The 27643-nt window shown below is 50.0% G+C and overlaps 1 protein-coding gene across 2 annotated transcripts in view; it reads right to left on the reverse strand.

Moving 5' to 3' along the window:
* Positions 1-26300, reverse strand: part of MAP3K14 (mitogen-activated protein kinase kinase kinase 14) — a 43115-nt gene extending 16815 nt beyond the window's left edge. For both annotated transcript variants that reach the window (XM_004012997.3, XM_042256110.1), the window contains exons 1-4: positions 26214-26300; positions 3356-3631; positions 2161-2230; positions 81-291 (exon numbers count right to left, since the gene is read on the reverse strand). In XM_004012997.3, the coding sequence (XP_004013046.2) occupies positions 81-291; positions 2161-2230; positions 3356-3611 (537 nt within the window). In that variant the 5' untranslated portion in view covers positions 3612-3631; positions 26214-26300. The remainder of the gene's footprint in view (positions 1-80; positions 292-2160; positions 2231-3355; positions 3632-26213) is intronic.
* Between the last annotated feature and the right edge of the window lie 1343 nt (positions 26301-27643).

Below are 27643 nucleotides of genomic sequence, written 5' to 3' on the forward strand. Positions count from 1 at the left end.
GACACGGAGCTGCGGTCAGGGTGCAGGTCTTCTGCAGGCCCTGAGCTGGACATGGAGGTTGGGGTGGGGGGAGGCCTCACCTGCACCGGGACTGTGCAGCTCTCCTGCTCGGGGGTCCTGGGGAGGGGTTTGGCCAAGGCCACCCCTGCCTGAGCAGGGGACTTGGAGCTCTTCTTCTTGCGTTTCTTCCGGGCTTTGCTGCGGCGCTTCCCCTTCCAGCACACACGGGCCATTTTGCCCTCGGTCGAGTGGGCCACATTGTTGGGGATCTGATCAAGACTCTCGGACTGGCTGTCAGACAGACACAGACATGGCGTCTGGGTGTGAGGAGGTGTAGGTAACTCTGCGATGGACTCACAGAGACCCAAGGTCACATCCCAGCTTAGTCAGGACTTGTGGGAATGAAGGACAGTTGCTGAGCCCCAAGGACAGTCCAGGTCCTCACTGGTAAAGAGGAGGTAGTCTTTTCTGCCAGGTGGCGTGGGGATGGGGTTTAAATGAAACAGCTCATTTAAAAAGGCGACCTGGGGGGCTTCCCTGGTGGCTGAGTGGTGTACAGTCCACCTGCTGGTGCGGGAGACGTGGGTTTGATCCCTGGTCTGGGGGGATCCCATGTGCTACAGTGCAACTATAGAGCGACTACAGAGCCTGCCCTCTGGAGCCCGGGAACCGCAGCTACTGAGCCCACACACCACGACCACTGAAGCCCTAGCGCCCTAGAGCCCGTGCTCCACAGCAGGAGAAGCTGCTGCAACGAGAAGCCTGCGCATTGCAACTAGAGAGTAGCCTCCTGCTTGCTGCAACTAGAGAAAAGGCCGTGTAGCATCGAAGACTCAGCACAGCCAAAAATAAATAAATAATGATTAAAAAAAAAAAAGGCTACCTCGGTGCCTGGTCCCAAGGTAAGCCTCTGATAAACAGTGGTTATTACTAAGGTGAGAGGCTGCACATTGCTCTTTTGATGTGGATGGAGAGAGACTAGGGGGACTGCCCATGGAGAGGGCCCAGAAGGGGGCATGTGGCTCAGAAGGCCACACCCCATGGCAGGCCTTCTCAGCTCTGTGTTGAGTTTCTGTGGCCTCTGGAGCAAGGACAGTTGATGTTGGTCACCTCCACTGGGCTCCGCCAGGAATGTGAGGAGTGGCATAAACAGACACCTTGCCCAGGCTGGTGCCCGGGTACCAGGGGAGCCCGCCCTGCTCTGACAGCTGGAGGCTGAGCATCACCGTTGGCTCTAACTCGGCTCTCACCCCTCTGGATATCAAGGTCCTGGTGGCCCTACTGAAAGGGCTGCTGCCAAACAGCTGTGGAGCCAACCACGGCCTCAGCTGCTCTCCCATGGCCTCGTCTTCTGCCCGAGGCTGGAGAGGGAGGCCGACTCGCCCCAGTTCTGGGGATTGCTAGAGGCCTGGGGGTTTCTCAGGCAGCGGAAAGAAGTGAGTCCAACAGAAACCTCCAACCCTGGTCAAAAGGCATCGGGCTGGCATAAGGAATCTGACCAAACAGGGAGCATTTCTTGGTTCAAGGCCAGGTGCCCTCCTAAAACCTTTTCATCACTAGTGGTTCCCAAACTCCAGTGATAAAGGAAGTCTGCCTGGGGAGAGAGGAGGGCCTATGTCCAGGTTTGACCTCCAGTTGCCAAGAACCAGTCTTTGGGGCTGGGGAACCTCACTGGGGAGCCTCACTCAGCCTCCTTTCCACAGGGCCAGTGAGCTGCGAGTCTGCCCCTGCCTGTTTCCAAGTCCTCATCCCTCCCTGGGTGTGTCTCACAGAGGGAAGGACATGGGAGGTTTCTCCCCGAGTAGCTTCTCTGGGCCTGCACTTGTGGTCACGCACCAGTGGCAAGGTGCCTCCTGTTCCCAGCACCTCCCTACTGATGGGAACTGAGGGGAGCATCAAGGGCTCCGTGGAGAATACAAATAAAACGTCAAGCTGATATGACCCAGAAGCAGTCATCCACACTCTGGGAGCAGCTTTTGAAAAGCTTATTTGGCTGGGAGAGCGGCTCAGCCAGGAAGCCTGGGTGGGTTCCAAGAGCCGAACCACAGGTGCTGAAGGCGGGAGCCAGGGGTCATTCGGGAGCGGCTGGGGTGAGCAGCTGGGGTGGGGACGCTGCTGCTGTGTCAGCTCGGGGCGCCCCACTCAGGCTGACCGCCTTACCTGTACTGTTTCGAGCCAGCGATGAAGATCCGTTCTGAAAAGGTGGGGCTGAACTCTTGGCTGTTCTCACCTTTTAATTAAAGGAAAAGGGGTTGGACGAGCAGAAAGGAGAAAGAGGGGGATTCGGCACTTAGGAGAGCGGCACTTTGCAGATGCCTTCCTGGCCACTCCTCTCTCCCGTGGCTTACCACCTCTCATGGTGACCTCACTCTGCCCTCCCAGCCTGGGGGGTCAAGGGCACTGGGCGTGCCTACAACACGGGATCATTTAAGGGCACCCACCCCACTTCACACACTGTGAGGTGTAAGTGAGATGGTCCATATAAAACACTCGACCCGGTGCCTGGCACATGGCTCAGTATATACTATGACATACGTGTGTGGGCTGAACTACCATAACCATGCCACTCTGCTGCAATTTTTATTGTCTCATCTCTCGTCAGAGACCAGCCAGAAGGAAGCAGAAGATGTGGGGAAGGATGGATGTACGTGGGAAAAGACCGTCACCAGCGGTTGGTCTCACCAGGCTCCACCCCAGAGACTTCCTGGGGTGGAGGGAAGGTGTGGGGAGGGAGGGGACTCCTGGCCCTACCCACCCCCTTGGGAGTTTCTCAGGCTCTGGCAGCAGAGCCATCTCTGAGCCATCTTGAGGTCTTGTGAGCGGAAGCAGAAGGACCAGACCGGACCTCAGCCTGCTCTGCAGGCCTGAGGGCAGGTGTTCATCCTTTGGGGTGGGGGCCGCCTTGAGGTGGAAGTGGTGAAGAGCCTAAGGCCCCAGAGCAGCTTTCCGGGAGACCTGGCCTTTCCTGTCTGGGCCTCTCCAGAGATGCTCAGGCTGCCTGAGGTCCCAGCAGAAGGCAGAGGGCCTGCCTGATGACCCTGCAGACTCCCTGGCACCTTGGAGCCCACGTACCCCTGCCTCCCAGCTACCTTCCCCTGCTTTGGTCACCATGGGCAACGCCTCTCTTCCTGTGTGTCCCTCCCTGGCACTGTCCTAGCTCCCATGTCACACTGATTCCTGGCTTAAGCCCCAGTCCTATCTTGTGAGCGTCTCCTATGGTGGTCACCCTGACCTCCCTCTTCCACAAGGGGACCCTGAGCCCAGCCCTACCCGTGGCCAACCACCCTCGTCCATATGCTGTGCCCACCCTCTCTCTCTGCACCCCGCACCCTGCCCTGAAGCCCGGGGCTCTTACACTCAGCCTGGGCGATGATGGAGATGGCAGCTGGCCCAGCCTCGGAGCCGTCCTTGGCTGTGCCTTTGGTGATCACGTCGTTCAGGATCTCCCACTTCCCGCAGAACACGGGGCTCTTCTCCACGGCCTCCAGCTTGTGGACGGAGCTCTGTTTCTTCCCCATCACCTGTGTCTTCTCCTTGGCTTTGGCGAACTCCTTCTGCTGCCCGACCGTGGAGCCGGGGGCGCCTGGGCAGGCCATTTCCATCACTGCCATCTCCTAGGCTCACGCTCACCCTGCGAGAGAGACAACACGCAAAGCAGGTCACCCCTAGATCCCAGGGCAGGCTGCAGTGGGAGGAGAAAATCAGGGGGCAGAGAGGCTTTGCCCTCTCAGGCCACATGTATTTATCCTCCAAAGGTTCCAAATGGCAACCTCGCCGCAGTCTCATGTGGGGTGAGCCCCCTGGCCCTACCAGCTCTTCCCCTTCACTTCACAAGAACTCTAGTCCACCTCCTCTGGGACAGCTGTGGATCAATGCCTGGGTTGGTTCTTTCTTGCCTTTGTAAATAATGGCTGAGTCGTCTTCTGCTGTTTGTTTTGTGGTGAACTTTGCTTCCGCAGAACAGGGTGGTGGATCCCATACTCCAAAGCTATTAGTCACCTCACCGATTCTGCACAAGACTTGCCTTCTTAGATACATGCCTGTGCCACCCATTGAGGGCTTTTCTCCGAGTGGAGAGAATCGAGGTTTGGTTTTGTTCCCAAGTTACAGGTAGAGGCATGTGTGTACATATGTGAGCGCATGTGATGTGTGTATATATACATATAGACGTGCATGCCCGTGTGTATACATATAGATGTGTCTATTTAAACATACACACATTATATAGAGACACATATGAAATCCTGTAAAACCTAAAACCCATGCAAGCAGCAACACCAGAACTTGGCTCCTTCCCTGAGCTGCATCTGTTTGTGGCTTTCCAGAAGGGACTGACATGCTTCCTTCTGTAATGTCCAAACTCACTTGCTGAAAACCTCTTTCGGGTATCGTTTTTCTTTCAGGCAACATTAGTAATGGAATTTCTATTACAGCCCACGCACCCCACCAACTGACACCTCTAGAAATATGAGGACAAAGCACAAGAATTCATCTCTCTCCGGGCTCCGTCTCCCCCAGCTCTGTATTCCCACAGAGCCAGATGGGAGAGAGAAAGTACTGTTGTGACAATCTGTGCAAAGAGCACGCAGGCTGGAGTGGTCACAAAAGAGAACAGCACTGCCCTGAGACTGTTTGCAGTTGGGAAGTTTTTTAAAGACTGGGGCTCTGAACTCCCAAGGGCAGTGCCCTACTGGGTCATGACTTGTTTGCGACAAAGCCTGAGAAGGCACTGACTGCAGACACTTTCCTAAACGCTCTTTGATGGCAGGCTGGTCCTCAGGCTGCTGCTAACACATGAGGTCTTCTCTGCGGTAGCTCCATTCATCCTGAATCACGCCTCCGTTTGCTCTTGAGGGATGAAGACAGACTGCGGGAAGCCAGGCCTCTATACCTCTGCCCTTTTGCCTGAGGAGGCTGGAAGCTTCCAAGAGCCCGTGGGACACTGGGAAACTCTAGGCTGAAACCTCCTGCCTACGGCATCTGCCTCACCACAGCAGACACGAAAGGCTGAGGCAGCTTGACTGGGGTGTGGGGGTGGGGGAAGGTTTGTCGGTTGCTATGAATTTGATGCCCACATTTCTGCCTTCAGGGGCTTGCTAGCTTTGAACTCAGAGTGGTTCCAGCTTTCAGCCTGGATGCTGGTGTGGTCCTGCAGGCTGGATGCTCAGGCGGCTGAATGGGTGGCCTCACTGTTTCTTGATGACCTTAAGTCTGAGGGGTGCTCTGACTTCAACTAGGGGAAAGCCCTCCAAGGCTGGCTGTTCTACTTGTAAGGGTACTTTCATCCCACTCCACACCTCTGCAGCCCCTGTCCATCTCCAAAAGGCCTTGATCCAGGGCCTAGAGTAGGGCCTACCTCTCTCAGCCTCTTTATAAGAGAAATAAGATCGTACAAACAGACCCCCAGTGCTCCAAACCTAACAATATTAGAGGTATGCCTACAGGGACACTGCTTCAATCTCCTCATTTTTATGGAGGCCTAATTAGGCGGAGACTTGCCGGAGATCACCAGTCTGCATGGGGCTGTGTGGAGCCGGGCCTATTGGGCTGTGCTGTCCACTCCCCAGTCCCTGGGCTGCAGGCAAGGGGGGATGTCATGGGCCTCCCTGGGCAGAAGGCTCCTGAGGGCAGAGGTGGTGTCCCTGGTGGGCAGCAGAGCAGGGCACAGGGGGTGCTGGCTGCAGGAGGGAATTGAGGATGATGCCGGGAACCTTAGGATGAAGAGAGAGTTTCACCGGGCGGTGAGAGGAATGGCCAGTGGTCAGTCTTGTTCTGAGGCACCCTGCTGTTTAGAGCCGAGCTGCACTCGGGCTCACGTGGCCTTTCCTGCCTGACATGGCTCACCCGGAGCTGGCGCTCCTCCAGACAGGCTGTGGGGAGCCCCTCCTCTATGAGCTGTCCTTTCACCTTGGTGGCTGGGTGGGCAGCTGGCCAGGGGCCCTGGTCCTTCCTCTGTGAGCACTCTAGGCGCCCCATCCCAGAGAAACCGAGGCCAAGGCAGCCGAGGTCGGGGCTGCCTCCTCTGCAGTGCCCTGATGACTCACCCGGCAGCCTGACAGGCAGAGAGAGGAACAAGGGAGCCTGAGAAGCTAACCCAGCAGCTGGCTGCTGAACCTGTGAAGGGCACGGGGAAAACAGGCTGCCCCTCGCCTCCCGGGGGCGCGAAATCACGGCCCGGGAGTTGCACAGCTTCTCCTGTGTCTGCCTTTCCGGTGCCACATGACCATGACTCAGACTCTCATCGACTGTCTCCAAGTTCAAGAGGCTATTTTCAGGACACCGGCCGGACAGCAGCGCTCGACATATATACACGCTTGCTTCCTCACTCCCTCCCCACTTCCACGTGGGTTCTGATCGACAAAAAGTGGGGTTCTGCACTAAGCCTGGGACTGCTGGTTGGGTGGGCCTGCCCAGCTCTGGGCTTTGGGCCCCGGCTTGCTGCCCCAGCCTGGAGCCCTGAAGCTCTGCCCCTTCTCTCGCTCCTGCAGCTCGCGGGAAGTGAGGACTAAGTGGGAGCCTGCTGTGTTTCTGCCTTTGAAGGCAAGTCAAAATCCTGATCCATTACTCAGCTGGACGCTCTCCACAGCTCCACTCAGGCCTTAGATGCACTCTCCCCTCCGCTCCACGTGTCAGAGCCGAGGATGTGAGCAGCGGCAACAGCCACACCCGCTCAGCTCACTCACAAGGCCATGAACACACAAGGGGAAGGGAAAGGGGCAGAATTAAGTCAGTATTCTTGTAGGGCCTGATCCACGTACACGGCCTGTCCTCTCTTCTGTGGGGCTTCCATGACCCCCTGGAGCGGCCTGGGGGTAGGAATGATGGGGAGAGCACCAGGTCAACCCCTGGGCAGGTGTGTGTGACACTCCTGCGGTGGACAAGGCTCCTGGGCTCCAGCTCAGTTCCCTCTCCAGCTTAGTAAAGATCTGTCCAAGCTGAGGAGTTCTCCATGTGGGTTCAAGGATGGCTTCAGGGAGGTCTGGGAACCCTAGGAACTTTATTGGTGTTTCTCCAGGGAAGAGGTAAATAGGTTTCATCACATTTCCCAAGGGTCTGACATTCCTCAGAAGGTTGTTCTAGTCTCCCCAGAAGACCAAGGCCAAGGCTAAACGGCTGATTCTGGCTCAATTCTTCTATGCCAAGTAAGAGCTCACTAAGGCAGCGCTATCCTACCTAAGTTACAATAACTAGATGGGCTCTCAAACATACTTGCCCTAGGTCTACTGAGTCAGTCACTGGGCATTAGGCCCAGAATCTGTACTTCTGACAAGTTCTCTGGATGACTCTAATGCCCAGTGGCCAGGGACTGCCATCCGACCCCTGCTCTATACTCTCAGGCTGCACTGTCAATACGGCAGCCACTGGCCACATGGCTATTTACATTTATTTTACTTTTCTATTTCTCTTTTACTTTGTATTGCAGGCTTTCCTGGTGGCTCAGATGGTAAAGAATCTGCCTGCAATGTAGGAGACCTGGGTTTGATCCCTGGATGGGAAAGATCCCCTGGAGAAGGGAATGGCAACCCACTCCAGTATTCTTGCCTAGAGAATCCCATGGACAGAGGAGCATGGAGGGCTCTTTGTATTGGAGTATAGCTGATTACCAATGTTGTGACAGTTTCACATAGACAGCAAAGGGACTCAGCCATGCATATACATGTATCCATTCTCCCCCAAACTCCTTTCCCATTCCGGCTGTCACACAGCATTGAGCAGAGTTCCCTGTGCTGTATGGTAGGTGACATTCAAATCAGTTCATTTAAAATAAAATTTAAAAATCAGTTCTTCAGTTATCCTAGCTACCATATAGTAGCGTTCACACAGAACACCTCTATCACTGTAGAAAGTGCTATTAGACAGCTCCTGCCTGAGACTATTTCAGCAATGCTTTTTCTGACAGCATACTTTCTCTTCCTAGGATTCTGGGATGGGGATAGGGTTTAGATGAAATGATTGCTTGATTAAACTGGGAGGCACAGAGTAATGTTTAAAATTTTGATCTTCAGTGGTGATGACCTTTCTAAAATGTATCATATTTCAGTTCCCTGTTTTAGTAAGGACAGTAAAAACAGCAGATTGGGGACCAGAAGATACGAGTTCTAGCTGTGGAGGCTTTTTATTAAAAAGCAACAGGACCATTTTTATTAAAAGAAATCATACCTCAACCTTCAAAATATAAAAGACCTGGAAACGTGCAACTGACACGTAACTCAAATTAGAGAAAGCTGCTCTGCTGAAGGTGGGCAAGGGCCCCACACACTCAGCTTGCCTCCGTCCACCAAGGACCTCTCCAACATCCTAGGTCTTCAAGGAAAAGAGTTTGAAAACTACTGACCTAGGAAATCATTTGAGGTTCCTTGTAGTTCCCTAAATGCCACTGACTTGTCAGGGTTTTTGAAGGCTAGAGGACTTCGATTCAGAATGATAGTTAGTATTTCCTAAGCACCATCATTACTAGTGTCAATTTCAGAATGAAAACTCAGGCTTAGAGAAGTTCAGTAGCCTGCCAAAACAGTCACACGGTGACAAACTGCAGAGGTGCAGCTGCACTCACGGTGCTGCCTCTCCAGTTAGCTTGCTTGGCCAGGAGACGATGCTGAATCAAAGTTCATTCCCTTACCTGTGACCAAGCTCATGAGCACCATCACTGAGACAATGGGACTTCTCTGTTTCAGCATCATACAGCCAGCCCATCAAGCCTCACCTAAGGCATTCAACACTTTAGGCCTTGGTTTGCTGTATATCAGACAGAAATATAGGGCCATGTACAAAATGTCCAGAGGGGCCAGAGCAGACCAGGGCAAATCCCTCTCATGATATTTCATCTGGAAGCAAAAACGTGTCCTTCTCTGAATGCCCAGAGGAGACAAATAGCAGAAGTAGAATGACTCAACTTCCTTAATAAGATATTAGTTGAAAACCAATCTCTCTCTGCTGCTTCCTCTTTTAAGCCTTCAGCTTGCCTGCCTACTAGGCCACACTGGGCCGGCCTCTGCCTATCAGGAACAAGGGGTGTGCAGGAAGGGGAACCAAGGGCAAGCGCTGGGCAGATGAGCTGGCCAGGCAAAACAGCCATCTGGCCAGGCGGACCCAGAGATCCCCATGCATCCCCCAGACCCCCTTCCTGCCCTGCCGACCCTCTCCAAGCCCCTGCCCTCAGTCACTGTTTCAGTCGCGATGGTCCTTTACTTGCCTGAGCAGCAATGGGTAAGCTTTGGTTTTTTCCTCTGCTCACTTTGCTCTTCTGTAAAGAGCATCTCCTTCCTTTATTACTGCTATCTGTCCAGATCTCACCTGTCTTTTATAACCTGTCTCCTCAATGAAGCCTTTGCTAGCATACTCCTGCATTCGCACAACAGATAATCAATGAGAGCCTCCTAAGTGCCAAGGGCTGTAACAGTCACCACCATTCATTAAAGTCTCTGTGTTGGGCATGTGTTAGGTGCTTTATCCATGTTATTGATGAACAACCACCCTGCAGGGTTGATGATATTTTTCATAGGAAACTAAGGTTCCGAGAGGTAAGTTACCTGCAGAAACACATGAGGCCCAATTTATACAACTAGAGCATCAACATGTTTTTAAAGCTAAAACTAGGACACTCCGGGCCCTTCCCTGGGAACCTAAGCATCCTCATTTCCTTTCCAGGATAAAAACTTGTTGGCAAAGGCACCTGGAACTCTAGGAATTGAGCAATATTACTACCCATGTCCATATCACTACTCCTGTTTTACCCGCAGGGTCTGCTCACTGTTGGTAATAATTTCTTAGCCTGTGTAGGCAGGAAGCACAAGAACTAAAAATGAGGGATCTCATCACTAAGGGCTGGCTCAGCAGTAAACTGGTCAAACTTCTGGTGGAGTTACACCAGTTCCTGGGAATGTTACCATTTTTAACTAAGTTTTAACAGGTCATTTCATTTTCTTAAAATGATTAAAAAAAAAAAAACAACCCACACAATACATGCACAAAAGAACAAGCGTTCCAGGAAAGATAGCACCACCTTCACTGAAAGAAGCACTGAAGGATGTGCTTTTGGAAGCAGAAAAGTAAATCAGAGTAGAATGGGATGCAAGAAACAATGGTAGGCACAGAAATTGATATGATGTTGGTCAATTTAATCAACAATTGAATGTTTAAAAAAAAATCAGTTTAAACCACTTTAAAACATTAAGTTTTAGGGAATTTCCTGGTGGTCCAGAAGTTAGGACCCAGTGCTTTCACTGTCACAGCCCAGGTTCAATCCCTGGTCAAAGAACCAAGGTCCTACAAGCTGCAAGGCAAAAAAAAAAAAATTTTTTTTTAAAAACACATAAACGTCTCTCTAGTTCTGTTTACTTCAACACAAAACATTAAGTTTTAGATAATACAGATAAGAAAGAAGGGTGGGGTGCGTTGTCCAGTGGGTAGAGTGATATGAGCTTTGCTATTTTGTGAAAGTTACATATGAATATTTTACATTTCATCAGAAAAAAACTATAAGTATGTATGTTAAAATTTAAGAGTAACTAACTGTAAGAATAGTAATACAAGTCAGTTTCCAAAGCAAAAGTGTAAAGAAGGAAAAATAGAAAACTTGATCACTCTAACAAAAGGCAGGGAAAGAAGGAAAAAAGAAGCAAAGAAAAAGGACAGTAAGTATAAAATGAGAACACAAGTTATGGTGGCAAAAATAAGCCAAAGCATCAATACGTCATTACTCACAATACACACAAATAGATGAAGACTGCTTCACATTAAAAGTCAGACAATCAGGATTTTAAAAGATCCAGCTAGATGCTAACTAAAAGAGACAAAACAAAATTATACAGAAAGATTGCGAACAAAGGATGAAAAGAGATATGCCAGGCCAATACTCACTAAAACATGTATTATTAATAGCAGACAAAATACTTAAAACAGAAAGATATAACAATCACTTATATGCCCACAAGAAAGCACCTCTAAATCCAGAAGCAGGTTGAAGCTTTCTGGATGAGGAAGGTCTTGCCTTTAGAGTGTCCTGTCACATTGCAGAGAATTGCAGGATCTTCTAACACAGCGTTCTTTGAACATGTACTGGTCTGCTGGGTGTAGAGCCAGTGCTGAGTGCAGGGTGTATGCTGAGGAAGAAGACACAGCCCCTTGAAGAGCTTACAGTCTCCTGGGGAGACAAGTAGCTCCTTACAATACAGCGATGCGATGACGGGGACGGACACACCGAGATGCAGTGGGAACACATGGACAGACAGCTAGCCCCGCCTGTTGGAGATCAGGAAAGGCTTCCTAAAGCAGGGGACACCCGGAGTGGGTCTCAAGGGTTGAGCAAGAAGTTCTCAAGAAAAAGGAGTGGGTGTTCCAAGCAGGAGACAGGGGGTTTGATCCCTGGGTCAGGAAGATCCCGTGGAGAAGGAAATGGCAACCCACTCCAGTATTCTTGCTTTGGAAATCCCGTGGACAGAGGAGTCTGGCGGGCTACAGTCCATGGGGTCACAAAGAGATAGACATGTCTGAGTGACTAAACATTCCAAATTGAGGGGGCGGCAAAAGTTAAGGAACAAAATGAGTCTCTGTAGGAATTAACAGCTTGAGGTTGCTGGTGAGCAAAGCTTGTCAGGAGCTGCAGGAGATGAGGCTGCAGATGGAGTTCAGGTACCAGACCATGGGACTGTGCTTGATCCTGATCCACCCCCAGGGGTGAAACTCTCAGCAGAGCAAGAGGAGTCTAATTCAGGGGCAGGGTTCCAGGTGGAGGAGCTTAAGGGGTAGGGGCAGATGGTGGAGACTGGGCGTTGAATGAAAACCCTGCCACTGGGACAGAACCCGCTCCCTCACCTGCCCAGCCAGGGCCGATAAAGTCACAAGTTACAGGCCTCTGTAGGGCTGGCGAATTTCCCTTTGGCAGAGAGATGAAGTGGGCACTGGGATCTAGAAATAAGACATTGCAGGAAGGAATGAAACTCAGCTGCAGGAATCTCAAAACCTGCCTCCTCGCCAGCTTGCGGCCTGCTTCCCAGGAGAGCAATTTCTGCCTAAGCATTTCCCATTAAAGAGGAAATGAAATGTGAATGTACATTAATCATTAAAATCTTACAGGTCAGTTATAAAAAATAAATCTGCTATGCCCACAAAACTCAGTCTCGCTGCCAATTCCATAGGTCACACTGCCGGGTAGATGAAATGTGTGGAATAATATTTATGCCCATCCCCAGTTCCCACCACATGTCAATGTTAACTAGCCCCACGTGTGCTGAAACACTGCTGTCTCCAGCCCTTTCCAGTGTTTAAGGCACGAAATCACCGCACACCTGTTCTATTAGCACAGGCCTTACCCACTTTCAGCTTCTCCCTGACCCCTCCCATCCCACACTGAGGCCAAGCTAATCTCAACTCATCATGTCCTTAAGATAACCTCAAGCTGCAAGACATCTGTCGGCTGTGCACAGCTTACGGCCCGGTCCCAACTCTGTGGTCCATAATCTCTCACCACTGTTTCCCTAAACACAGGGTTTGGCTTTGGTCAGTCTGAGCTCTCCAGACCCTGCTGGCTACTCAGATCTACAGTCTCCGTGTGCGCCTCATCCTTGTGTGGGCCACCCTGCCCATCCTGCTTATCCTTCCCAGGCGAAGCTCAGGCCTCCCACCTCCAGGAAGTCCCTTCTGTTGGCACCCGGCCTCCTTGTTCTTCTCACCCTTATTCCCTTGACTCATCACATGAAGTAATGTAGATAAAAGAACTCTAAATATGATAAATCATCATACACCAAGGGAAGATAGCCATTTGTGCACACAACTCCAGAACTGCAATCTAGGAGGTATGGAGCATGTATGGAGAAATACAGGAAAAGATATACAAAGATGCTCAGTATATCTTTATAACAGTAAAACACTTGGATAACAATGTCTAATTACATGAGAGGATAATATTAAATAAGTCATGGCACAGCCATTAAAAACGTTTACAAATAATTGCCTATATGGAAAAATGCTTATGGCATACAATGTTAACAGAAAAAGGATACAGAATCATATACTCTTGAAAGTCCCTTGGACAGCAAGGAAATCAAACCAGTCAATCCTAAAGGAAATCAACCCTGAATATTCATTGGAAGGACTGATGCTGAAGCTGAAGTTCCAATACTTTGGCCACCTGACTCAAAGAGCCGACTTACTGGAAAAGACCCTGATATTGGGAAAGATTGAAGGCAGAAAGAGAAGGGGAAGACAGAGGATGAGATGGTTGGATGGCATCACCGATTCAACAGACATGAGTTTGAGCAAACTCTGGGAGATGGTGAAGGACAGGGAAGCCTGGTGTGCTACAGTCCATGGGGTCACAAAGAGTTGGACACAACTGAGCAACTCAACCACAACATGATCCCACCTAGCATGTGTCTGTCGGAGAAGGCAATGGCACCCCACTCCAGTACTCTTGCCTGGAAAATCCCATGGATGGAGGAGCCTGGTAGGCTGCAGTCCGTGGGGTCTCCAACAGTCGGATACAACTGAGCGACTTCACTTTCATGCATTGGAGAAGGAAATGGCAACCCACGCCAGTGTTCTTGCTTGGAGAATCCCAGGGACGGGGGAGCCTGGTGGGCTGCTGTCTATGGGGTCACACAGAGTCGGACACGACTGAGGCGACTTAGCAGCAGCAGCAGCATGTGTCTGTATGTTTTATCAACATTTATAAAAATGTAGACACTTAGCACAGATATGCAGCAATGGTTCTCCCTTGGTGGTGTTTTAATATTCTTTATACTTTTCTAACATTTTCACTTTTTTTTTTTTTCTTCTCAGTGAGCAGGTACTACTTTTCCTAGTCTTCATTTTTCTTTTTTGGTCATGCCATGCTGCTTGTGGGATCTCAGTTTTCTGACCAGGGATAGAACCTGGACCCTTGGTAGCAAAAGTGCAGAGCCCTAACCACTAGACTGCCAGGGAATTCCCTCAGTCTTCATTTTTTTAACAGAGGTTTCCAAGTGGCAAAAATAAAATACAGAAAAGATATACAATGAGAAATATAAGTCCCTCCCACCCTTCTCCCATTCTTCTGAGGGGATCCCATTACCTATTTCTTACATGTCCCTCTAGAGATGCTCTCTCTGGGATATTACTTTAATGGTGAAACCAAGCTATAACTAAAAGAGGGTCTCTCGATATGGAATGAGGCATCGGGTCCACATTTGTAACCCCCACCTACACACACACACACACACACACACACACACAGACACAGACACACACACACAGAGGAAACCTTGCCAGAACCCCTGGGGCTGGTCAGTGAGTTCTGGCCACAGGGCTGCGAACACAGAAGCTGGAGATGGGTAAGCTCGTCCCTCCTGGTTTTGGTTTCCATTTCACCCCCCTTCTTGTTCTCCCCCGGGGACTGTGAGTTTCATTTGCAGTGACTCAAGAAGCAGGAGGGTGCTCACAGATGGTTCTGCCAGCCGTCCCCAGCTCTGGCGGCCAGTGCTTCCCTGCTTTTAATTTATAACCATCCAGTGACAAGTTTACCGCAGTGGCGAAGATGCCAGATGTAAGGCATGCTCGTGGGCACGTGTGGCCCCATAAAGAATGGGAAACAAATGGTACAAATAAACGTATTTCCAAAACAGAAATAAGAGTCACAGATGTAAAAAACAAACTTATGATTACCAGTGGGGAAAAGGATAAATTGGAGGTTTGAGACTGACATATTCATACCACTATAAATAAGTAAGTAATTAATAAGGACCTGCTGTATAGCACAGAGGACTACTCAGTACTCTGTAATGATCTATACGAGAAAAAAATTGGGAAAAAATAGTGGATATGCATGTAAAAAAAGAGCATGATTCACTTTGCTGTACAGTAGAAACCAACACACCATTGTAAATGAACTATACCCCAATAAAAATTAAAAAAAAAAGAGTGGGAAACAGCAGAACTGGACCTGAGAGAAAAACACTGGCCCCTCTTTGGCTGCTTATGTCTGCTGGCAAGGCCTCGGCTCTGAATGGACTCAACAATGACCTGCCTGTGCATGATGGACCAGGACCCAGGATTCCTCAGCAGCTACAGCTGAAATCAGTTCTCCTGTGGACATCTTTGGGTGTTTTCAACAACCTGCTGTTGTATGTCTGCAGAGAATTACATGCTGGTTGTCAATTATAATAAAAATAATAATGGCAGCTAAGACTGCTTGCTATGTACTGGGTATATTAGGTAATTTTGCTATGTATTCACGTGTATTACTCTTTGAATCCTCACAATAACTCTATCATTCCCCTTGTACAGAGGGATAAACTGAGGCTCAGCAGATCAAGTGATCTGCCCAAGGTCACACTGCAAGGAAGTGGCAGAAGCAGGATTTGCACATGGGACTTCCACGTCAAAGTCCATATTCTAATCATGACACTGTATCCACTTTCAAATGATCCAAGTTTTAAAAACTGGGACCCAAATGGAGAAGCTGCCACAAGCCAAACGTTTATTAGTGAGAAACCCAGGGACTGACCCAGGAGGAAGCATCTCAGTTAGGAAGCATAGCACAGCCAGCCTATGTTCTGGAAAAAGCAACTTTAAAATGGCAGTGGGGAACAAAGACTCCAAGCCTGTGGCAGGCCTGTGTTCCTTAGCCCACCCGTGCTTACCTCAGCTGGGCCCGTCCCAGGGGCCAATTCTAAGACAAAATTCAAATTCATCGTTCATTTTATAAAGCCTGGCTCCGGGTTTCCTGAGCCTAGCTTACCATTTGTTTGTTTTTGTTTTTAATAGCAAAGCCCTGAGCATCAGTTATTAAATTCATAAATGTGGTTATTACTTGCTCCCCAGTTCCCTGATATAGGGTATTGTATAAACCTTAAACACATTACAAGGACATTTTCAATTCAACTTTCAAATCTTTTGCATGAGGAGAGTCAATAGCATATAGAAAGATGCCACTGGAAGCATCACTGATCCAGAGACAATTATGGGACTGGTAAGCAGGAGCATGGAGGGTGTAATTGAGAAAAACCCTGACCACATGGGTACTTTGTTTTATCCAATATGCAGGAAGCAATTTTTAATGTATGCTATGTCAAAAAATTTTCATAAAGTCACTGAAATCTGCAGGTTGGGGTATCTGATGTAACTGAGTGCTCTGACGAAGTGGTAGCTGCAGTGTGTACCACTCCATCGCGACCAGTTTCTGATGACAGGGCCATAAACTGCCTTCCACGCCAAAATCAAACCAGACACAACCGGCTTTCTTTGATGAGTCAAAACACACTTCTGGATCTTGCCAAGCCTTAAGGTCATCACCGTGAGCAAGGTCTGCTTGTGAAAAACTTGTTATTTAACTTTTCAGATTGAGTTCTGAGCAAGGAGCAGTTCCCTGGGCTGTGGTCAATTTCTACTGCAACACAACCCCTCCCCACCTCTGTTGGTTGGTAACTCTGCTTTTCACAGGTAGGACTGGCTTCAGGCAGGGTCTACCTGTTCGGCTGGGGAGTTGAAAAGCGATGGGCTCAGCCTCTTTGTCAGGGAAGAGGCTTCAACTTCATTGTAGTTATTGGTGACTGGTTCTGAAATTGAGGAACTAGTTTGAGGAACTTCAGAATAAACAAGAAACCCAAACAACTTGGCTTTCCACAGAAGGCTTCCAACGCATGGGGCTATATGAAAGGAAGGACAAGGTCCCTTTGGCAGTGGCACCAGACTATGGCCCTGAACCCTGACCATGGCCTCGTTTCAGATGCTGTCCTACACATCCTTTGACAGACTGGCCTGGATGGACATGTCCCTTGAGGACATGTCTCTTTCTAACACGGGGTCACATTCTTTGTCCTCCCCCAGGACAGAGGAAAGGGCTTGGGACCCACACTAAGACAGGGAATATTCCCAGCGGGTCCCAGATCAATTCCTTGGTAAAGGAGGGGGCACCAGGAGCCAGCCTGTGGCAGCTTAGCCTCTCTCAGGCCAGCATGACCCAGAAAGAGGAGTGTGGATTCTAGTTTTGCACTGCCATGCACAACAGCCAGCCAGCGGCTACCACGCTCCAGGTGCTGTGCTGGCCAGAGCAGATGCGAGGGTGACCAAGGCAGAAACGGTCTCGAGTTCTCACTGCTGTAGCCCAGTCACTGAGACCCACTGTCACGGGTCGGGCCTCAGACCATCCGCCTGCGCCTCTGTCTGAGTGGCCCCAAGCATACAGGATTGGCAAGCGCGGCCACTGCCCTCTCCGCCCCAGCCTGGAAGGCTAGGATAAGTCAGCTGTGTCTTTAACGGCCTGCTATTCACTGACTTCCCTGGTGGCTCAGACGGTTAAGTGTCTGCCTACAATGCAGGAGACCCAGGTTCGATCCCTGGGTCAGGAAGATCCTCTGGAGAAGGAAATGGCAACCCACTCCAGTACTCTTGCCTAGAAAATCCCATGGACGGAGGAGTGTGGTAGGCTACAGTCCATGGGGTCACAAAGAGTTGGACATGACCGAGTGACTTCACTTTTCACCTTTCACTTACTCGCTGTCTGCTTTGGCTCTGAGCTATGTTCCAGCACATTTCTACTGATAGAGCCTATACCTCCACCATTGTGCTCCCTTCCCCTGGAGTGCTGAAGTTTCCAGACTGCTCTCAAACTCCTATTCCAAGAGATGAGAGCAATACTGTGGGTGTTCCTGCCCAGACACGCTGGATGGGAAGGCGGGGCTCCTCCCCATGGGAGCTGGGGAAGGGGAGCCACCATCCGAGGGGACTTACTCAGCCCCCTCCAGCTCCCATAGCCATGGTTCATAACTTGGCACTTGTAATATGTCTGCCTTTATGTCCATCTTCCTGCCACCATGGCAAGTTTGTTGAGGGGCAGCACCTCAACAAAAGAAGGCTGAGAGCTAAAGAATTGATAGTTTTGAACTGTGGTGCTGGAGAAGACTCTAAGAGTCCCTCGGACAGCAAGCAGATCAAACCAGTCAATCTACTCCGAATACTCATTGAAAGGACTGATGCTGAAGTTGAAGCTCCAATACTTTGGTCACCTGAAGGGAAGAGCCAATTCACTGAAAAAGACCCTGACATTGGGAAAGACTGAAGGCAGAAGCAGAAGAGGGTAACAGAGAATGAGATGGTTGGATGGCATCGCTGAGTCAATCTACACGAACTTGGGCAAACTCTGGTAGATGGTGAGGGACAGGGAGGCCTTTCATGCTGCAGTCCATGGGGTTGCAAGGAGTTGGACGTGACTTGGTGACTGAACACACACACAATGTATCTGCCTCTATGTCCATCTTTCTGCCACCACAGCAACCTTGTCGAGGGACAGCATCTCAGCTGTGCTTGTTTTCAGATGCTAGCGCCTAGCAGAGCCAGTGCATTTAATCCCCCTGGTGAGCTCTGATTGGGATAAAGGATGCCGGATGTACTCCTGCAGGACAGACAGGTGCCATAGGCTCTGAGACCCCAGGCGGTGCAGTCGCCTGGTGAGCTGGAGGGAAGAAGTCCGCTCCATGCACACAGCATGGTAGCTGTATTCTGCCTGCACCCCAGCAAGGAGGAGTCCTGCAAGCCAGCTACTGAGCCACCTTGTCATCCTTTCTCCTAAATGCTGGAGAAGGAAATGGCAATCTACTCCAGCATTCTTGCCTGGGAAACTCCAAGGTCAGAGGAGCCTGGCAGGCTACAGTCCAAGGGGTCACAAGAGTCAGACGCAACTGAGAATGTACACGCACTCCTACATGCTCATCGAGAGAAACACATGATTTCCAATTCCTGAGACGATGACCCTTCTCAACTGGTTGGCATGCATCTGGGCTCAGATTTGCATACATGTGTTAGATGGGAGGTAACATGCAAATCTCTGCCTTTCACATTCATCTTTTTTTCTTCTTCTTTTGGCCACATGACAGGGAGTACAGGATTTTAGTTCCTTGACCAGGTATTGAACCTGTGCCCTCTGCAGTAGAAGCATGGAATCTTAACCACTGAACCACCAGGGAAGTCCCTTGTATTCGTCTTTGTAAATCTATTCCTGCCTCTCAAAGCATCTCCCAATTGGGACTGCTGAGCACGGGCTCAAGTTATCTGTTAGGTTAGGTTAGTTATCATCCAACCTAACTTCCTGGGCCAGAGAAGTCCATTTCTAATCTTAATTGGTAAGAGCATCCTCATTTGAGGTTGGCAAAGCCTCCCTTTGTCCCAAGCCTCCCAGCTCTCCCTAGTAGTAACAGGACTAATTCTGGTTGGTAAAAGGAAATGTCAAAGACAGCAGAGCATGGTGGTGGATCTCAGACAGGACAATTCTTTAGACTTAGAGGGGACATTATTCAGATGTGACATCAAGCTTTGCCCACAAAGGAGAGCCTCTTCACTGAGAGGAGCTGGATGGATCCGGAGGGAATGATGCCCAACTACTCCAGGTCTTTGGGCCACTTGTATGCCGTGGGCCACATGACAGGAAAAAGATACAGAAGAGCTTCTTGGCACACAGTGGGTTTGCAGCCTCACAATCAATCATTCATAGCTACTGAAGGCCCACCTCTGGGTAAGATACTGCCTGGTGAGGTAGGTCAGTGCCCTACAGGTGGAGACAACCTTTGAGACTTCCAGGTAACCCTGCCCAGAATTGTATTTTCTTATCAACCTTCACCTCCTGTGGTTACACGAACCTCATGGTACAAGAGAGTGTCAAATAAATAGCTTTCTGTTTACTTTTTCTTAGACTCAGGGTGGCTATTGCTCTGGCTCCACCCTCCCCAGGCTGGCAGAGCGAGAAGAAAGACCAAGTGTGATGGGGTTGGGTGGGGACATGAAGGAGTAACCCCTGCTCTGGGAGTATCTCCTTCGCTCAGTGGCAACACAGCAAGGCACAAAGAGCCTGGACTTTAGCTCAGATCCTGCAATTAACTAGCTGTGTGGCCCTGGGCAACTCACTTAACTTCCTGAGTTCACCATTTTCTCTTTTGTTAAACAGAGAAGTGTGTAAACGGTTATGATTGCTTCCAGGCTGTAACTCAAAACAGTTTCTTTTTAAAAAATAAATTTTTTTATGATTTTATTGATTTGTTTGGCTGTGCCAGGTCTTTGCTGCGGCATGGGCCTTTCTCTAGTTTCGGTGAACAGGGCTACTCTCTGGTTGCGATGCTCGGGCGTCTCGCTGCAGCGGCTTCTCCTGCTACGGAGCACGGGCTCTTGGGTGCGCAGGCTTCAGCAATCGTGGCCCCTGGGCTCTAGAGCGCAGGCCCAATAGTTGTGGCACACAGGCTTAGTTGCCATATGGGATCTTCCCAAATCAGGGATTGAACCCATGTCTCCTGCATTGGCAGGTGGATTCTTTACCACGGAGCCACTAGGGAAGCCCAGCAGCTCTTTCTTGACAGAGAGGTTCAGGCCTAAGGTCACTTAGCCACGCCCACCCAAAGTGACTGCTGGCTAGTCTAGATGGAAGAGGTGTGGGCAGGGGGCTGGAGAGGAGCCTGCGATGGATAAATGAAACAAGATAACACTAGCTCTTCCCCTGTGGTTTCAATAAAGTCAAGCCCACCTGGACACTGAGAGGTCTCTGACCTTCAGCAATAAGTTCAACACCAACTGTATTGGTCCAGGACAGAGAGTCTGAAACAAACCCTGTGCCTTGAAGGATACCTGGTCATGGCTTTAGTGCTAAGAGGGTCGGCAGAAAGGCCGGCAACCAGAAACTGTGTGGAAGAGATGGCTCAGGAGTCTCCTTTGCAGCATCTTTCTGAATCCAAACACTGGTGTGGCAGGCTCAGAATTCGCAAGTTTCCTGAAAGCCAAGGTCCAATCCAGCCTTTCTGATCCCTGGAGCTCTTCAGAGCCTCCAACTCAGGTGGTAAAAAGGAAAGCAGGTAGAAAAGGGTTCCCCGAAAGGCCTTTCACACCAAAGTTGTGGTTTGTATCTTTCTGCTTTTTGCCAAGGGGTTTCCCAGCTCCCTGGAGCCAAAGCTCTCCTCTGGCTTCTTTGTTGACTGTCATTGGAAATGGGCCATTTTCCACCCTCAAGGTGGTTGGGCTCAAGAGCGTGGTGACACTGCTGATCTGGGCTCTCTGCCGGGTCCACATGACCCCCTGCTGGAGGAGCCATTTTTCTGTTGTTTGGCAAGCCCTGGGAGCCCCTAGCTGGCTTCCTTATCCCCCCTGCCTCCAAAGCCCCTGGACTGAAATGAACATGAGCTTTGGCAGACAGCTTCTCCACAAGGTCTGCTCAAGACTTCCTGTGACTGAGCTGGGGAATAAATCGCATGTCACCTACACCCCTGCAAGTGTGACTCACCTTCCAGAGAAAGTGCTCTGCTCACCTAAGCAAAGCTGCCTGGAAAATGACTAAGGCACCTATCAAATGCAGTCTGTGGGGCCAACCAGTTGCCGACCTGGGCTCAGACACACTCTGCCTCTCACCTCCAGTCTGAAGTCAAGTGTGGAGTTGCCACTCCGGGCCTGCTGGTTTCATTTTCATCTGAACTGTTAGCTCCACACGAGGCTTGACATCCGGTGATCTATTTTTTCTAAAAACTAGGTTCACTTTAGAAATGACTCTCTGGCCATGAAGACAGCTTCCCCAAGAGAAAACAAGATGTTATTTAAAGGGGACATCAGCCTGGTGGGAGCTTGCATTTTTGTTTTCTATTAAGAGAGGGGGGAGAAAAATAATTTAAAATGTAATGTGAAACTGTTTTTTTTGCTTTTTTTTCCCTTGGGTGATTTAAAGGGAAATCTGAGAGTTGCTGACTGTGGATCAAGGGCCCCCAGACCAGTGAAAAGATGACAAAGGGCAGGGTGCCACACGGTGGTGGGAACCTTGCCCCACAGGACCCAGGCTTCCCTTTTACTCTCCCAGAGAGGAACAAGTGTTTGTTGACTTATATTCTACACAGTATTTTCCTTTTTTCCCCTCCACAGTTAAGGCTGGCACCCACTTCACTGCATGAGGGACACAGGAGGGCCCCAGAAAGGCACAGCTGTACCTTCCTCTGGGTGGTGGCCGAGGGTGCCCCAGGTTTAGGCTTGCCAGCTCTGAGCAGGCAGAGCTGGAGCCTTGTTAGGTTCCTTTGGAGGGTGATGAGGGCAGAATTTAGTGTAAGACAGGGAGAACATGACAGCTAAAACCTCCAGACAGAAGACATGTCCCACTCGTGGTTCTGCTGAGAAAATGACAGGCCCTGTCAGGCAGCCTGACCCTTCCTGACATCATCTTACAGAAAACAGGTCTAGTCAAAGTGGTAATTGCCAACTACCAGTACTGCGATTACCACTACAACCACCAGCCACATTTACAGCCATTGTGTCTTCTGGCTTATTCCGTGCTGAGCTCAGCACTTTATATATATTCTCTCATTTTCTACTCAAAACAACACCACGAAATGTTTACAGATGGGGCACCGGACGCTTAGAGAAGTGAACTGATTTGCCTGGTGTCACACAGGCAGACGGTGGCAGACCTGGACCCGACCTGGCTCTCTCTCTGACCCGGCAGCCTAACCCCCCACACAGGGCACAAAGATGCCGTGGACTGGCTCTCCTGTTCTGGGCGAGTTGCTTGACCCCTTTGCTTTACTTTCTGCATCTGTAAAATAGGGATAAGCAGGCTTGACCAGAGGATGTGCTCTTTATCTTTCAGACTTTTAGTAATAATTATTATGGATAACAAGTATCGACTCTTAATTACTTGATAACACTTCTGATAACACTTCTTGATAATCCTTGTGAACGTAAATAGAAAAATAAAGCAGCTACCCTGGTTTAGTTATATTCAAAATGGACATGTTTTGGAAACAAAAAAATTCCCAACTTATCCTTTTATACGTAAGTTAGTAGAAAAAGCATTGAACTAGATGTCAAGAAATGTGGGTTTAGATTCTGGACATGACACTGATTCCCTGAGTAATCTCATCCACTTGATCTCTCCTTACTAGGCTTCATGTTCCTGATCTTGGTCCCTGCCTTCCTTTGTTGGAATACTGTGAGAAAACACAGAGAATGGCCATGAGGTATCATTATTCTCAATGTCATATAATCTCAAGGGATTCATACCAGTAGGATAAGAGATTAAAACATACAAAATAGCAAGAAGAGAAGGGGATCTTTTTACTGAAATACAGTTGATTTACAATGTTGTGTTAATTTTTAGTATATAGCAAAGTGATACAGTTTTATATATACATATATGTATTTTTCCCATTATCATTTATTATAGGATATTAAATATAGCCCCCTGTGCTGTACAGTAGGACCTTGTTGTTTATCCAATCTGTATGTAAGAGTCTGTAACTGATGGTCCCAAACTCCCAATCTACATGTCCACCCCCACCTCTGCCTTGGCCACCACGAGAAGGGGAGCCTTTAAACTAGAATACAGTGAAGGGCACACAGGGCACTGAGGAAAAGTGAGTCTTCTCTGCACGGTCCCTCAAGTAGTTAAGACAAGGCTAGAACTGAAGACCCCAAAGCCAACAGATGTTCAGTGCCTCGCTCAGCTCGACTGAAATGCTCTACTACTCCATCTGCCCTATGTTTGGCCTTCCATTTCTAATCGACTGCTTTCAACATTTCAGTCAGCACCACCCAGCAAATGCAGAGCGTTCACACGTGCATCAATTTAAAAGCTCACCTACCCCTTGAAGGTGCTCAACTCCTACTACTTGCCCTGCCCAGGGATCTCAGTGTGTGGAGGCTAGGGGGAGCAGGCTTATCCTTAAAGCTTCCCAAATCCACTGACAGGGAACTGTTCCCCCCTCCACCACCACTTTCACACTGGTGTCTTCCAAAGTGCCCATAAGGCTCAGATGTTTCCAGTTTAACTGAAATACTAAAATGGGGCAAACAGGAAGCATCAGATACAACTGCGGTAGTGACTTATTAATCATGAAAGCAGAATTTTAGTTGCATTTTAACCTTTTGCCAGGAAAAAAAAAAAAAAAAACAGTTCTCAGATGATGGAAGCCATTGATAGAAAGAGGCTCTCTATGTGTGTATCAAGCTAACTTACACTTTTAATTCAGGGCCGAACTTGGTTTAAGATTTCTTAACTACCCTCCCAGAAAGACCATCTGTTAGGTCAACCAACATGAATCTCTCAGCTCTTCATCAAGGGAGGCAGGCCGGTTAGGAAAGCTCATGTGCTGTCCCTTGAGACAGGAAAAAAAATAGGAAGCTAAAGTGACGTCGCAGGCCAAAGTGATCGGACACCCTTAAGAGGGTGCCAACAACGAGGAGAACAGCCCTGGGTCAGTCTTTACCCATCTCCCATCTCTGCAGATCTCACACCAGACCCTGGCCAGGAAGAACCGTTACCACGCACCAAACAAAAACCACAACAGTTGCCTGGAGTTGGACAACCAATCAGGGCAAGCCCGCTTCTCAACATTCAGTGATACACAAACACTCCAAGCAGATCACAATGGAGTCAGTGTTCAATAGGAGAAACAAAATGAGGAACCAAACCTCCGTCTGTGGAGGCGAAATGGCCAACCAGACATTTTTGTTTAATAGATGAGGGTTCATTTGGCAGGGTCTCTGTCTGTGGTACCGCTTGCTCCCACAAACTCTAACAGACAGCACCAGGGGCGAAAAACCCCCTTTCAGAACTACTCCTTATAACCTGAAAACAGTCAGAAGGGGACTGAAGCTTGGTGGCTTACTGCTGTCTGGTCTCACAAAAGAGCTGGAACACATACCTGGGTATAGATTTCTAAAATTAAAGTCAGAGATGAGTACTTTTATTTTGAGGCCTTCTGAGAAGTTCACTGCCACACCCTTCAAAATAAAAGAGGATGTCCTCCAGGCATCTGAAAATCTCAGAGGTCTGGCATCACTGCACCAAAGGAACGGACTTTGACATCACTTAAAAAACACCAAGAGTAAATCCAAACACTTTGTAAGTGAGACAAGCACCTGTTCTCTCATGTTAAGAGCATAAATACCACACCAAATATTTCTCCCCATGTCCTGCATCCAAGTTCCATAACGTGGTTCTGCTTTAGGGAAAGGAGCTGGGGAAAGATTCCAGTGGCCCAGATTAAAGTCGTCACCCTGAGTCTCAGCTGTGAGGCATTGGGCAAGAGCCATTTACCCGCCTCCAGTCCCTGCCAAACACACACCTGCTTCAGGTGCCTCACCTCTAAAACAGGACAATATTATTTATCTTATCACACACAAATCTGAAGGAAAAGGGTTACAGGTATGAAGACACTAAGTAAAAAAAAAAAACATCACTAATGTTAAGATACTATCTCTTTCTAATCTTTCAGAAAGACTATGTTTCTAGTCAAGGGGTTTTCAACATTTATTCCTGGAATAAACTTCAGAAGGCTATTTTGTATCAGATCCCACCTCTCACCATATAACTTCACTTGCTTTTTGAGTTCATCATCAAGGGACAGGGTTCATTGTCCTCCAGTTAAAACAATTTATATCACAGATTTCTGTCTCTTTTCTCTACTCATTCCCTAGTCCACCCTTTAGGACTGAGAGCCACATCCTAACTTCAGTTAGGAAACAAACTGCTTTTCCTGAAGTTACCCGGCACAGAGGAGGTTCCTGGGCAAATGGGGCTCTTTACACGGGGCCTCCTTCTGCCTGGTGCCTCTGGCTGCAGGCTGCCAGGACCATGATGGACTTCCAAGATGGGATATTTTATCTGAGCCGACAGAGGAAGTCCTGAGTGGAGTGGAAAGAATTATCGAGGAGTCAGGGAGAGAAAGGATGCTGCGACCAGCCAGCACTGCCCCGCTGGGTGCTAATCGGAGGCTCCATCTCTTCTCCCAGGCTCGGGGTGTGACCCCGAGAACTTCCCAGGAAAGACCTGAGGGTTTCACTGCCTGGACAGGTGGGAGGACGCAGGGACCCGGCGCGCTGGGGCGTTCGGCACCTTAAGCCCAGTGCCGAGGTAAGCCCTCCTTCTGGAGAACATCCAGGGAACCGAGCAGGACGGGCAGGCCTGGGCGGTGGAGCAGCCTGGCGCGGGGAAACGGGGGTGTCCGGGAAAGGGAAGGAAGGGGCCCTTGCGCGCGCTTCGGGGGAGCGTGTGGCCTGCGGGTGTGCAGGGTGAGGCCGGCGTGCGACCGTGGCCCTGGCGGCGTGAGGGAGGGCGCACCGGCGGCCAGCTGCCACAGCCGAGGACCGGCGCGAGTGGGTCCCCGGGCCGCGCCGCCGACCCCACCATTCCGATGCGGCGGGCCAGGCCGCAGCCCGGCCCCGGGTTGAGGAGTGACCCGTCCTCTCTGCCCCTCGCCCCGGGACTCGCTCTAGTCACCTACCGGCCGAGCGCCGATCTCCCCCACCAGCGAGTGTCGCGCTCGCCTCGCCCTCGATCTCCCGCCGCCTGTCGCGGACCGCTGCTCTCTGGGCCCACGGTCGCCCCGCCCCACCCCGGACCCCGCCCCTTCACCGCCTTCCCGGCCGCCCCCGGGGCCACGCCTCCACCCGCGGCAGCAAATTTGCCTCGCTTCGCGCCTCCTTGCTTTGGCAGCGCCTAGCTTCTGGCCCCGCCCACTCCCCAATCTTCCAATGAGACGGCGCGTCTCAGCCAGTTCCTTCCTACCGCCCCAAGCAACGATTGGTTAACGAGGCCCTGTTTCCAGAAATGGGCACTATTTCCGGACAGTGTTTATAGCAAAGAGATGGCTGGGCCGACGGATTGACAGAAGGCGGAGGCGGTCGGGGTGTTGGTGGAACCACACATGCGCGCTCGGCTTCTGGCAGTCTTACTGGTTGCGTTCCTCTGGAGGTTACGGGAAGGAAGGGCCAGTGTGCGCATGCATGGGCACTCCCCAGCCTAAGACCTGGTTACCTAGGAGACCGCGAAGCGCCGTCTCCCCAGGTTTTGGTTGTGTTTCTTCTTTGCTCCAAGCCTTGGCGGCTGAGGCAGGTGTGTTGGCAGTTGGGGGGAGAGGGGCAGGGCGGGGCGGGGCTGTGTATTTAGAAACATTTTATTAAGCACTTACTGTGAACCTGGCGCTGTAGCGTCTCTGAGGCTTAAATAGTGCCTGCCTTCGAGAAGCTTGCGGAGTTAAAGGCTTATACAGGTTACACCTGTGTGTTGAAACCCTTGTCTGGTGAGAGCGTGCGGCTGGCGTGGTGCAATCCCGTCCCACAGTCAGAGAAGTAACCTGGTGTGAGCGCTGCGTGAAGCATCTCCTCGCTGGGTTTATGGAGCCAGAAAGAAGACTAGAGCTTTACCTATGTATAAAAAGGACTTGGAGTACGAATATGCACCAAGGTGTCACCAGTGCTTCTCTGAATGGGGATGGGGCAGCGAAGGGGTTGGGGAGTTGGTTTAGGGAGGTGTGACTATTTTTTCTTTTCTAACTTTTGCTTTTCCAAATTTTCTAGTGTTTCCACAGTGAGCTTGTTTTTTATTTATAATAAAGAAAAAAATTCCACACTTAAAAAGTAGTTTGCAAAATAAAAGATACGCCGGTACCTGGGCACTCCACCCCCATCAGTGGTCTAGGGCAGGCAAGTGAGGTAAGCGGCTCTAGTGGTAGAGGTAAGCAGGCCCCATTCAAGGCCGTCTGGAGAAATAAGGATTACCCCATCTCTGGAAGCCTTGGAGCAAAGACCTGCTCAGGTTTTGTTTTTTAGTCTGTACCACGCAGCATGGGGTCTCTTAGTTACTTGACCAGGGGTCAAACCCATGCCCCCTGCATTGGAAATGCGGAGTCTTAAGCATGGGGGTGTCAGAGAA

Source organism: Ovis aries, chromosome 11 (genome assembly GCF_016772045.2).
Source record: "Ovis aries strain OAR_USU_Benz2616 breed Rambouillet chromosome 11, ARS-UI_Ramb_v3.0, whole genome shotgun sequence".
Lineage (NCBI taxonomy): Eukaryota > Metazoa > Chordata > Mammalia > Artiodactyla > Bovidae > Ovis > Ovis aries.